The sequence below is a fragment of the Chelmon rostratus genome, chromosome 16 (genome assembly GCF_017976325.1).
Source record: "Chelmon rostratus isolate fCheRos1 chromosome 16, fCheRos1.pri, whole genome shotgun sequence".
NCBI classification, from domain to species: Eukaryota; Metazoa; Chordata; class Actinopteri; order Chaetodontiformes; family Chaetodontidae; genus Chelmon; species Chelmon rostratus.
The window spans coordinates 5478760-5491385 of record NC_055673.1 but is presented as its reverse complement, the minus strand read 5'-3'; the positions used below and the strand labels follow the sequence as shown (position 1 = coordinate 5491385).

General features: G+C 45.6%; 2 protein-coding genes across 2 annotated transcripts in view; both read left to right on the top strand.

Moving 5' to 3' along the window:
- LOC121619088 (fibrocystin-L-like) overlaps positions 1 to 6762 on the top strand; it is a 46899-nt gene extending 40137 nt beyond the window's left edge. Inside the window, exons 62-77 of the mRNA XM_041954681.1 lie at positions 6 to 127; positions 204 to 294; positions 413 to 561; positions 1239 to 1361; positions 1462 to 1573; positions 1930 to 2046; positions 2155 to 2320; positions 2780 to 3012; positions 3117 to 3281; positions 3385 to 3542; positions 3655 to 3790; positions 4014 to 4358; positions 4472 to 4623; positions 4724 to 4870; positions 5769 to 5922; positions 6067 to 6762. Of these exons, the coding sequence (XP_041810615.1) occupies positions 6 to 127; positions 204 to 294; positions 413 to 561; positions 1239 to 1361; positions 1462 to 1573; positions 1930 to 2046; positions 2155 to 2320; positions 2780 to 3012; positions 3117 to 3281; positions 3385 to 3542; positions 3655 to 3790; positions 4014 to 4358; positions 4472 to 4623; positions 4724 to 4870; positions 5769 to 5922; positions 6067 to 6326 (2630 nt within the window). The 3' untranslated portion in view covers positions 6327 to 6762. The remainder of the gene's footprint in view (positions 1 to 5; positions 128 to 203; positions 295 to 412; positions 562 to 1238; positions 1362 to 1461; positions 1574 to 1929; positions 2047 to 2154; positions 2321 to 2779; positions 3013 to 3116; positions 3282 to 3384; positions 3543 to 3654; positions 3791 to 4013; positions 4359 to 4471; positions 4624 to 4723; positions 4871 to 5768; positions 5923 to 6066) is intronic.
- A 604-nt stretch (positions 6763 to 7366) lies between these two features.
- On the top strand, positions 7367 to 8817 carry gdf6b (growth differentiation factor 6b). The gene is made up of 2 exons (XM_041955910.1): positions 7367 to 7712; positions 7925 to 8817. The coding sequence occupies exons 1-2, from the start codon at positions 7367 to 7369 to the stop codon at positions 8815 to 8817; spliced, it is 1239 nt and encodes a 412-aa protein (XP_041811844.1).
- The last annotated feature ends 3809 nt before the right edge of the window (positions 8818 to 12626 follow it).

Below are 12626 nucleotides of genomic sequence, written 5' to 3'. Positions count from 1 at the left end.
TGCAGGCATCAGAATTTGGGGCAACAACATAACGGTGAGGAGGAACCTGGTGATGATGACGCTGTGGCCTGGATCATATCAGGACAGAGAGGAGCCTTTCAACTACGCCTGGAACGCTGCCATCGAGGTCCGCCCTCTCAAAATACAAGATGAAAGTGAGAATATGGCTGCATTTTTAATCTATACTGTCTTTTCTTGTTCAGGTCAATGAGGGGACAAATGTCGTGCTGCAGCATAACGTCGTGGCGGGTTACGAGAGAGTCGCTTATCGCATCGATGGTGAACCGTGTCCAGGTAACAGAAATGATCGTAGACTGAACAGTAAAGCTCATCATGTGAGGTTATATTTCACCAGTTTCAGACTGAGGATGAAGATGCAGAACAGAAGTCTATTTTGCTTCTGCCTGTGCAGGTTATCTGAACGAGAACGAGAAGTGGATTCACAACGAGGCTCACGGCGGCCTGTTCGGAGTCTATCTGAACAAAGACGGTTTGCCCGGCTGCAGCCTCATCCAGGACTTCTTCGTGTGGAGGAGCTTTGACCACGGCATCTACTTCCAGGTTTCAATACTGAGCATCTTCTATTTCTCTTACCTTGACTAATGAGCTTCACTCATCCACAGAGTTCATGTTCTGACATCAAGAGGTAACAGTGTGGGTTAACTTGACAGTGATGTCAAAGGTCAGGAACAGTAAAACACATAAACAACAACAGAGATCAGATATACAGAGCAGAGTGAGCAGCCTGCTGAGATCCAGGTGACTGGAGAAGGACTGCAGGCATTTATTTTGCACTTTTATACCAAACATGAATATTCTAGTTTGCCATATGGGATCAATTGCTTTTTCACTTATTTTGACATGTTTTACTTATCAAAACAAATGCGTACGTGCAAAATAGTGGACTATCAACACCTCTATTAGACTAATTGTTCATCTGTGTTTTTAGCAAGCTGCAGTGGCAATGCATTTACAGCAGATATGCAACAGGGGGCGCTGTGGGTAGTTGTCATCTTTTAACTCCGAACATTGTGGGGCACTGAAGCTGCAGACATGCCTCAGATCGCAGCCAATCGAAGACACAGACCTTTCTAATGAGAGTGGATCATTGTTATTGGGTGATAAAATGTGATACATCTCCCTTGATTAACCTACTACTCAGTGACTTTTTGGGAGCAGTTAATGAACGGGGAACTGACGGCATCCTCCTCTTCGTCCTCTTCCTCTCGCCCTCACAGACCATCATGGACGTTATTGTGTCCAACGTGACCCTGGTGGACAACGGGTTGGGCATCATGTCTCTCATCTTCGCTCCTCCGTCTCTCTCTCACGCATACGCTGATAAAACTGTTCATATTCAGGTGAGGAGGGTTTATTTAGATCCACTTTCCTCTCTAACTTACCACATGTGATCCGCAGCAGTTGACAGATTTCATATTCCTCTTGCTCATGTTTTCCCAGGATGCCTTGATTGTCGGCAGCAGCCCGAACTTCAACTGCTCCGACACTTTGCCCTCCAGTGACTTCAATATGATCATCAGCGAAGGCCATCGAGCCCCAAGACCTCTCAATGGTACAGTCAATCTGAGTGATCATGTTTCATTATCTATACCAGGATATTCTTAGGGTATACAGGGTTGTAACGGCCTTTAAAAGGCCTTGAATGATTTTAGATTTGCCTTGATATTTTTTTAAGTCGTTAATCGTCTCAACTCATATCCTGACGATAACTGTGAGACTTGTTTTCATACAGAAACACATGTTAAAGAATGAAAAAGTAAAACCTGGACACTATTTATTTCATTAAAAAGAGGTTCTAATTGTTTCATTTTGAGCATTTAATTTCACTAACAAAGAAGAAGAACTTTTTTTCCGTATGAATACAGGCTGGTTAAACTGAAAAGATTCTTGACTTTTAACTCTGTGCAGGAGGCAGATCTGGAATCTGCTGGCCGAATTTTGCATCTGGACACAACAACGCTCCAGTAAAGGTCCATCATCTAAACAAAAACTACAATGCCATCAAAGGACTGATGAAAGTCAAGGGTGAGTTCAGGCTCAGAGGTTTAGGACCAAAGTGGCTTTTGAAAATGCTACAACTGATAATAATCTTTGCAACGATTTGAAGAACTTCTTGCTCATTTCTCTTTCCAGACACGACATTCGTGGGTTTCCGAAATGTCTGCTCCAGCGAGACGAACATCATGTTCATCACCAACCCGATCAACGAGGACCTGCAGCACCCTTTGCATGTTTCAGACATAACGATGATTGACAGCACAGAAGACGCCAAAGTCTTCATCCACAGGCCTGATCTGGGGTAAAATCATCATCCAGCAACTGATAGCAGGCTCGCAATCTGTGAAGTAGTTTCTATGTACATCAAACAGTGAGAAAAGGACGGATGGCGTTATAGCGTCTTGTTATAACTTTGCTATATGCATTTTATTTATAGGTTTCAAAACATGTCGGCAAAGGAAAAGAAAGAAACTACATACACAGGAACATTTCAATGAACCGAAAATTATACACCTGGTTAAAGCTACAGTACATTTACCACAGCAGAAATCATCTACATTTTTGATTTCATTGTTAAAAACTGGCCTAAAAATGTCTTCAAAGCTGTAATTTTCAGATCTGTTATTTCTAATGAACTCTTCTGAGTCAGAGTTGCATTTGACAGCTAACCAAAGACGAATGTGTTTATTTTTCCATCTTAAACAGAAAAAACGAGTGTTTGCGTTGTTTTGTGTATGCTAATATAAAAAATGTTCCTCAGCAAAGTGAACCCGGCGGACTGTGTGGACATGGACTGCGATGCAAAGAAGAAGACCTTGTTGAAGGACTTGGACGGTTCGTTCCTGGGTGCAGTGGGAACAGTGGTGCCCCAGTCTGAGTATCAGTGGGACGCTGATCCCAGGAGGGGGCTGGGCGACTACCGCATCCCCAAAGTCATGCTCACCTTCCTCAACGGCAGCCGCATCCCTGTGAACCAGATCGCTCCGTACAAAGGTAACCAGACCAGTGGAGGGACTAAAAAAGATCAACACCTATCTTAACCTTCACTGTCTGACCGTCATAAAGTAATCTCCCAAATGCAACACTTTTTTCTGTAGGTGTGATCAGGAAAGACTGCACGTACATGAGTTCCTGGCAGAGCTACGAGTGTTTCGGGCTGAACTACAGGATGCTGGTGATTGAGAGTCTCGACGCCGACACAGAGACCAGACGTCTGTCCCCCGTCGCTGTGCTCGGAGACGGCTTTGTGGACCTGATCAACGGTAGGACGCGCTCTGATGTGATTACAGCACAAATGATCGCTCTGAAATCAGTTCAAAACAGAGAGAGTGTGTCTGTGATTCAGTCGTGTGTCTTTGCGTCCAGGTCCTCAGGATCACGGCTGGTGTTCGGGCTACACCTGCCAGAAGAGGCTGTCTCTCTTCCACAGCATCGTGGCCACCGGTCACTCCTTCGATGTCTACTTCTCCAGCGTCAGCCCTCAGAAACTTCGCCTCATGATGCTGAACGCTAATGAATCTGAGGTCAGTGCACAGCCTGCAGAACACCGCTCCACTCCAAGTGTTGCACATTTGCACATTTTCAAGTGCAATCATATTTTTTAGTTCAACTCACCTTTTGTTTGTACTTGTGCAGAGCATCCTGGTGTCGGTGTTCTACTCCAAGCCACAGCGGCTGGATGTGTTTGTTGACAAAAAGCTGGTCGCTCCGACTAACGCTAAGTGGAACGCTGACAACACTGACTACACCCTGAAGAAGCCCATCTATGCAGGTACTAAAGCTTTGCATGCACATGCACATGATGTGACTGTAAATCAGCTCAGGCCTGAGTTTTTTTGTTCTGGCAGAAGTGTAGATGTTGCAGATTTGGCTCTTCCCTCTGGGATGAATCATGTGTGAGAGGAGACATGGTTAGAAAAGTGAGGGTCGTCAAATTTAAGTATTTTTTATTTTAAGCATCATTTTTTTTGCTTTTCTTTCTTCTATCCCTCCAGATCAATACGTCCCTGAGCTGAACGCCACTTTGGGAACCAACTATTTCGACCAGGACTATAAGATGCTGATGGTCGTGGTGAGAGGCTCCGAACCGGTGGAGATCCGAACCTCCCCGGTTCTCTTTATCTCCTTCGAGCTGCCTGCCATGACTGAGGATGAGTTCTTTGGAGAAAACCTGGTCCAGAACCTCGCTACGTTCCTCAGAGTTCCCCCAAATATGATCCTAATCACCAAGATCGTCCGGGAGGATGGAGGCGCACGACGCAGGAAGAGATCGACGGGCCTGAAGGTGGAGATGGAGATCAAGAAACCTCCAGTCCAGCAAACCACCAACAGCACCAACAGTCAGTGGGAGAAGAAATCGAATGTCTGATATGTGAAGACTGGCATGTAAACTCAGATCCAGCCCTCTAAGAGCCACACATGTGACATCCCTCTGTTCCCTCTGTCTTCTCAGATGACGAGGACTTTACGTTGTTGAAGAGCATCGCTGATAATCTGGGTCAGGCAGCAGTTTCCGGAAACCTCAGCAAGTCCATCGGCTTCAACGTGTCTTCGATGGGCGTCATCCCGCCGCCTCCTCCATCATCTGACCCCAGCTGGAATGAGGTGAGCATCAAGGGTTAATCACAACAACATTTGCCACACTAAAAGGAATTCTGTGTGTGATTCATGTGAGTGGTTCACTGGTTTTCGTTTTGAATCTCAGGAGGCCACAGAAGAGGTGACGAGGGAGGAGCCTGAGGTGAGCTACGTGTCCAGCGTGGACAGCCTGCTGCTGATGGTGGAGCCGGTTGCCAGGGAGTTTGTAGGTCCTCTGTATCAGCAGCCCCGGCTCATGGCGGTGGATGAGCAGGTGAGGCTGATGTTTTGAAGGCCGAGGAAGGACATTAACTTATATCAGCTCTGGATATTAATGTTCTGTTCTGTTATATTAAACCAGTTTGAATCCAGTTGTAGACCTTTGTTGCTTCTCTCTCCATAGTTTCCTCCATATCAATACCCCCAAAAATACATATTATTAAGTCTGCATTTCCTATCACTTTTAGATGTGAGCTTGATTTGTTTGTCAGTTACATTTTTGTTTCCTTTTTGTCAACAAATGATCAGTTTTTCTCATCTAAAGCCATCTTAGAAGGTTCCTGTTGACCCTTTTTAGCCTAAATGAGACTGTGTTCACCTTATTAATGAAGATTAATGAAATGTAAGCAGAATGCAATGCTAAAAAATTAGAAAAATGTTTGTTTTTGAAATTTCAGGACAGGTCATCAGGTTATTTTATTTGTACCTGTACTGTAGGTATATTTGGTTTGTGGTAGACATGTGGGGCGACATGTGGGGCGACATGTGGGGCATCCAATAATCATCAATCAATCATCCAAAGTGCTCCATTCTCCAATAATTACGTCTTAAAAATAGAAATATAGCAAAAAAAAAGAGCAATAAAATAGATAAAAGAACAAGAATAGACAAGGTAAAATGCAGGTAAGGAAAAAGAGATACAAAAATAATCATTGCATAGCATCAGCTTTGTTCTACACAACAAGTTTTGTTTTTATGAGCATTTCCCACTCGCCCTCATAGATAGCATATTCTGGATCAAACTAGCTTGAACTCCAGCATTAAACTCAGAATCAGTGGGATCAGATTTGAGATAAAATGCATAGAAAAGTAAAGGAGACAAACACCAACAGATTTTCCATATGTTGCTGTAGCTGCTGTGTGTTAAGGCTGACCTGCGCTGTTGTCTGCAGGGTAACTGCGTCTCTGTGGGAGTGACGACTCTCACTGTAACAGCCAGCCTGAAGGACTCCAGTGGAAACAGCGTAGACGGACTGGAAGGAAACTCCACCATCCTGTTCAGCGACTGCTGGGCAAACTTCACCGACCTGTCCATCCTAATCAGCGGTACGTCTGCATCATCCTCTTTATCATCAATCCTGCCAAACACAAGAAGCGCCTTAACCATGAGTTTACTGCCGAGGCGCCGACTCTCTACAGGTCTCTTTCATTTTATTTGAATGACCGCAATGACTCGTCCTCTCTCTGCAGGAGAGAACCTGAAATTGGTCTTCACTCTGAAGGAGTGGGGCGCTCAGTCACGCAGCTTCACCGTCAAAACCACTCCAACCACCCAGACCCCGACGACTGGCGGCAACGCCACAGAGCCAGCATCCACCTCGACCACAAGCCAACCAACCACCGACGACAGCATCTTCGGCTCAAGCGCCGCCGTGTCCGCCGGCAGTCTGTGTCTGGTCAGCGCTATCTACGCTGTCGCCTGCAGCTCAGGCGTCATCCCCGTATGTTAGATAGTTCAGTGGAGCTGAGGAGGTTTTTATGAAGGATACCTCAACATACACGGTGCGTTCACCTTAGCACGAACAAGTCTGCTAAATAAAACAAATGTAACCCTTGAATAAATGGTGCACATGTTTGTTTTTTCAATTTATATCAAGATTTAAACAAAATCACTGGGTTGCACTAGAGCCACACAGAAAAGCACTCATTCATCCTTCTCTCAGCCACCTCTGTAAAAACTTTTTTCCTGTTTCTCTTGTTTTATTATATAAAAAATGTCTGTTTGATATGATTATAAACCAGGTCCAAGTCCCATGTAGACCTCTCTTTAAAACCAGGTGCAATAGGGTTTAACTTGAATCTGTGGCAAGGTGCAGGGAGATATGAAGTTTGTTGATGATTGTTTGAAACTATCTTCTGCTTTCAATAAATTCTGTCATTGCTAAACACGGGTTTATTGTGTCATTAATTTGACAGTTGTTTAATTCTGGGTGAAGGCTCTGTCCGTGGTGCTGAAGGACGCTGATTGGCTGAATGTGGTCCTCTTTGCGCGCCGGTGCGATATGTTTGCGCTTCACTAGAGGGCGGGAGACTCCGGCAAATCGTGAACTCATGCTGCACTGATGCTGTTTAAAGTCCTGAGAGAGCAGAGAGAAACTTCTATAATGGGGACAAGAAAGAAAAGAAAATTAAGAGACCTTTTCGTTTTGCAGAAGCAGCTTTTTTAAAGTGAGTGTCCGCAGATGCGCCAGATGTTGCGGAGCGTCTTTTCAGCGCGCATCTGCCCCCCAGGAGGGAGGCGACGGCCGACAGAGGAACAATTAGTTTTACAGCCTTAATTTGCGCCCTCCATTTAGCCCCGACGTTAACAGTACAATGTGGGCGTGTTCTCGCCCCCCTTTTTAACTTCGCACCGCCTGTCCCGCGGAGCTGTGCGCACTTTGCGGAGCTGCTACTTGCTGGATGCAGAGTTCAGCCCGTGGTCCCCCCTCCCCCCCGCCACCCGGCCACAGCTCAGGCTCCGGCTCAGAGACCAGGACGAGACCAGAGGATGGATTTCTGTCACTTCTCTCTTCTATGCGGGGCTCTCGCGTTTGTTTGGGGGGTCCCCTGTTTCCAGACTCTCGCTATTTTCCCTCCTGCTGCGCCGAAGAGCAGCAAGGCGACGAGGATCTTTGATGGACAAGAAGCGTCGAAATACTTCAAGGAGTTTTACGCGCCGCCGTCCATCGACAGAAGCATTAAAGCAACATCTAAAGACCTGATTGAGCCTCACGACTACATGCTGTCTATTTACAAGACCTTCTCCACGGCGGAGAGACTGGGACTCAACGCCAGCTTCTTCAGGTCCTCAAAAGCTGCGAACACCATTGCAAGTTTTGTGGACAGTGGAGAAGGTACGTGCAGCTTTACTGTGTTTGTGAGTGTGTGTGAGTGTGTGTGCATGCAGGTAGGACTGATTGAACGCCCGTGACTCATTGCTTGGTCACCCAGATTAATTCAGTGCAGACAGTAGTGGGATTTTTCCGGTCAGATTCCATGTCTCTGTGGTTTGCACATCATCTCCGTGAGAATGCCTCTGACCCCGCTGCTTTAATGCTTTCCACAGATGACCTCCCACTCTCGCCTCTGAGGAGACAGCGGTATCTGTTCGACGTCTCAACCCTCTCCAGAAAAGCGGAGGTGCTGGGAGCCGAGCTCAGGATATACACCAAAGTGTCTGGGAATTTCAGGATATCGGAAACAGAGCCTGTCGACATCCAGCTCCTCTCCTGCCACGACCGGCAGCTTCTGGACTCCAAAACATTGGACTTGGAGGACTCCCAAAGGCCAAAGTGGGAGGTGTTGGACGTGTGGGAAATATTCAAAGAGCAGCAGCACCTGAGCCAGGGGAAGCACTTCTGCCTGGAGCTCAGGGCCATGCTGGACAACCCGGAGAGGGAGCTGGACCTGCACCTTCTGGGCCTGCACAGGCACGGCAGGCCTCAACAGAAGAAAGCCATCTTAGTGGTCTTCACCAGGTCTAAGAAGAGGCAGACCCTCTTCAGCGAGAGGAGAGAGGGGAGGGCGCTGCTGGGTCTCGAGAGGAAGGCCAAAGAGAGGGGCCCTGGCACCAAGGCCAGCCGGAGAAGGAGGACAGCTGCTTCCAAAACCCGTCACGGGAAGAGACACGGCAAGAAGTCCAAGTCCAGGTGCAGCAAAAAGCCGCTGCACGTCAACTTCAGAGATCTGGGCTGGGACGACTGGATCATCGCCCCGCTGGATTACGAAGCGTACCACTGCGAGGGGGTTTGCGACTTCCCCCTGCGCTCCCACCTGGAGCCCACCAACCACGCCATCATCCAGACTCTGATGAATTCAATGAACCCCAGCAACATGCCGCCCAGCTGCTGCGCCCCGTCCAAACTCAGCCCCATCAGCATCCTCTACATCGACTCAGGAAACAATGTGGTCTACAAACAGTACGAGGACATGGTGGTAGAGTCCTGTGGCTGCAGGTAGTAGTTCTGGTGGCTGCAGTGCTTCACGTTGACCTCCTCTTTGTTCCTCAGACTTTCTGGTTAGTGGGACTCGAACTGCATGAGACTCTGCGGTGGCAAAGCTGCACATAAAATAAGGAACTCTTGCTTGTTTAATAGACGGAGACTGGAAAGACTTTAACGATGCAGCCTACAAGGTCATGTTTAATACCTCAAACATTTCTTTTCTTATGTTTTTCTTGACAAAACCTGTCCGGCCACTCAGCACCACAGTGACTGCATGTTAATGGAAATATGAGACGATAAACTGGTCGTAAACTCTTCTGTGTCACCAACTCAACATTAGGTTTGGCGAATATCCTCATTCTCTTCCTTTCAGAGTTAGACGAGAAGTTTGACACCACTCATCTGTCTGTACGGCAAATATGAAGCTGCAGCCAGCAGCCGGTTAGCTTAGCTTAGCATAAAGACTGGACACAGGGGGACACAGTGAGGCTGGCTCTGTGTACAGGTAACAAACTCCACCTACCACCACCTAAAGCTCATTGTACATTATGTCTTGTTTACAAAAAAACGGCAAGTTTGTTACTTAAAGACAGAGCCAGGCTAGCTGTTTCCCCCTGTTTCCAGTCTTTATGCTAAGCTAAGCTAACCGCCTCTTGATGTACCTTCATATTTAACCCTACAGACACAAGAGCGCCGTTGATGTTCTCATCTCACTTGCAGCAATAATTTTATCGAAAAATGTTGAACTATTCCTTTGAAAGAAACACATTAATTAACCTTGGTTTAAGTAAAATAAATCTGCTCTTTGTCACCAGCGCAAAAATACAACATTTTTTATGCTTTTACTTCCCTGTTTGGCCCATTGGACACTAGCACGTATAGCAGTATACTAGACTGCTAATACTATGAAAGGCTACGCTAACATGAACATTTGATATACGTTATGTTAGATTAAAAACAACATTTTCTGTAGTCATTTTCACTATAGCAAAAACAATCCAAGTACATTGTGGCATAATCGTAGCTTTATGTTCATTATAAAGTTCTAATGATCAAAAATTTTAATTTAGGACATGTGGCCTCTTAATTTGCCCACTTTAGAAACTTTCGGCACACATTATGTTTCCTCCTGAGCAACGCCTCTGCCGGGATTAAACAGCAGGTTTTCAGCACTCGACGTGGCCGCTGACTCAGGGAACGTCCTCGAGTGCTGGACAGAATGTGAAGTCCGTTTTTCAGACCGACCCCACCACCAGTACGTGTCCACCAGAAGCGACGCTGGGTTTCACGCCAGGCTACTTACCGTGTTTTGTTGTTGTTGTTGTCGTCTGCGATGCACTGATGTTCAAGGGTACCATGTGTAAATATTTGATGCGCAAATAATAATTTATGTTCTATGAATAAGTTATTTCATTTTTATTGTCCGCTTTGTTCCGTTACAGCTTCCAGATGGCATGAGTCACACATCTGGATGTTCAGGTTCCAGTAAACACATGTGGGTAATGTTTGGCTAACGAAACGTGACAGCCATGTTCTGGTCAGAGACTGTGAAATACTGTAGTGTCCTCAGTGTTTTTGTTGTATATATAAATAGGAAATTTTTATTCACCAAAGGAAAAAATGCTGTTTTTGTTAGGTGGACTCTACTGTTGTTTCCAACATTAGCCGCACATTTTAGCCTCTTATATTTTGTATTTTGCATTATTTACTGGAATATGAAGATAATATATTATACTGGTTATTGACACCGACCGTCAGTGAGCTGAATGGATGATGCAGCGTCGTGCCACAGTGTTTATATTTTATTGGTATTGCTCTCCTGCATACAACCATGTGACACATTCTTTCAGCAGAAAATGAAGTGATGTTGTATTTTTTCAGAGTAAAATAATCAGTAAAATTGTTTAACCAAATGAATCCATTCTTATAAACTGTGTGAACTGTAAGATGTAGAGTAACAGGCAAATTAAAATGTCTTGAACTTAAAATGTTAAAATGTGGAAGCTGCTTTTTTGGTCATTTTACCACAATTTATTACCGCTAATGCTACTATTAATTCTTAATTTGAATTTTTTTTCTTAGTGTTTTGTAATAAGCACTGTGTCATAATGCCATCCTCTTTACTTCCCTCTTCCTGGTCTTAATTGCAGACTAGTTATTAATCACTCAAGTCAGGCATTAACAGCTTCTGTTAGGTCAATGTAGTCAGAATATTTGGTGCACTGTACCTTTAAATGATCTCAGCGCTCAATCAAGTTCACCTCAGTTCAGTTTTCATTGTCCAACTTGAACTTTGCTTGCAGCAAAGCAATAAAAGATGCATCAGACCAGACTCATGCATCAGTAAAACAGAGTAACAAATGAAATAGCAGGTGTGTATATAGCACTTTCACATCTGTCCATTACATATAAAGTTAGAGCCAGCAGACAGTTAGCTTAGCTTAGCATAAAGACTGGAAACAGGGGGAAAAAGCTAGCCTGGCTCTGTCAGCAGTTCTAAATCTCACTAATCAACACATTATTTATACATATTTTTTTAAAGTCGTCACTGCACATCACTGCTAAAAAAAAAAGTCCAGTGTGCACAACAAACAAATGACACATAATTTACGACTAAACTTTAGAGGTGCTAGGCTAGTTGTTTCCCCCTGTTTCCAGCCAAGCTAATGAGCTGGCTGCAGCTTCATATTTATCATACAGACATGAGGGTGGTATCAATCTTCTTGTCTAACTCTCAGCAAGAAGGCAAATAGGATTATTTCCCAAAATGTGGCAAAAAAAAAGGAAAGCCCTGTTCGATTGCATTGTTGAGATGCAAAATGGTACTGAAATCCTGAAGTTCTCGTAACTGACTTCAGATCTTGGAAAAGTCTTAATAATTAGGAAACCTGCTTATTTAAAGGGAGTTTGTACCTCACAAAAAATAAAACAACATAGTGATTTCTGTTGTCATTTTTTCTCTTAATTTGTCATTTGTTTCCACTTGAGACATCTGGCGGGCCAAATCAAACCTTGTCTTTGGGCCGCGGGCCCCGCTTTGGGCTGCCCCGCTGTGGACTCATTGGTTCTCCTCTGTGTGTTAAAGGGACGAGCAGGGTGAGTGACAGTTTGCAGGGTGAGAACAGGGTCAGCAGACAAGTGGAAAGAGCGCCATCTTCTCTGGGTGGGCTGCTGTTTCTGTGTGTGTGCTGGAGGTCAAAATGTGACAAACAAATTGGTGGGCAGATGTACTGAGCCCCCCACCACCACCACCAACACCAGCACCTTTAGTCGAGAGCCACACTGGGTCCCCTGCCTCTCAGACAATGGCAGCGGAGGATCTCAACATCAGATTAAGCCTGCCTTTTCCTCACCGGGGTCAAAGGTCAAGTGGGGCATTGTCTCCGGGGGCTGCGGACATTAAACAACGTACACGTCTCTTAGAAAAGGGCGGCAATCAAGAGGGGAGGGGAAGGAATGCGCGAGATGCTCTGTGAGGCCTCGCCGTCACTCCCCAAACAACAAGGTGAGATATAAAAAAGGGGCGTTTTGAAGCAGCTGCTCTGAGCGGCCGGCGCAGCACAAAAGGCTGGAATGCAGCGTCTCTATAGCGGCTACGGAGGCGTTTCCGCACCGTGTCTCGCTGTGGCAGATTTGCAGCGAGACGGAGAAAAAATATTTGCAGGGGAAACAAAGCCGGGCGTAAATCGAGCACAGGATTCAACAGTTGTTATCAGAGCTGGGGGGGTAACGAGGAGCTTGTGTTTTCTCTGTTTTCTCGCTGGGTTTTTCTGTGATGTTAAATGTTTCACACATGTGCTGGGAAGGGATCAGGAAGGAGCACCG

Excerpts from the sequence above, each read along its gene's own strand:
- gdf6b (XM_041955910.1), top strand. The coding sequence starts at position 7,367 with ATGGATTTCTGTCACTTCTCTCTTCTATGCGGGGCTCTCGCGTTTGTT. Across the intron at positions 7,713-7,924 it reads TTTTGTGGACAGTGGAGAAG|ATGACCTCCCACTCTCGCCT; the intron begins GTACGTGCAGCT and ends TGCTTTCCACAG.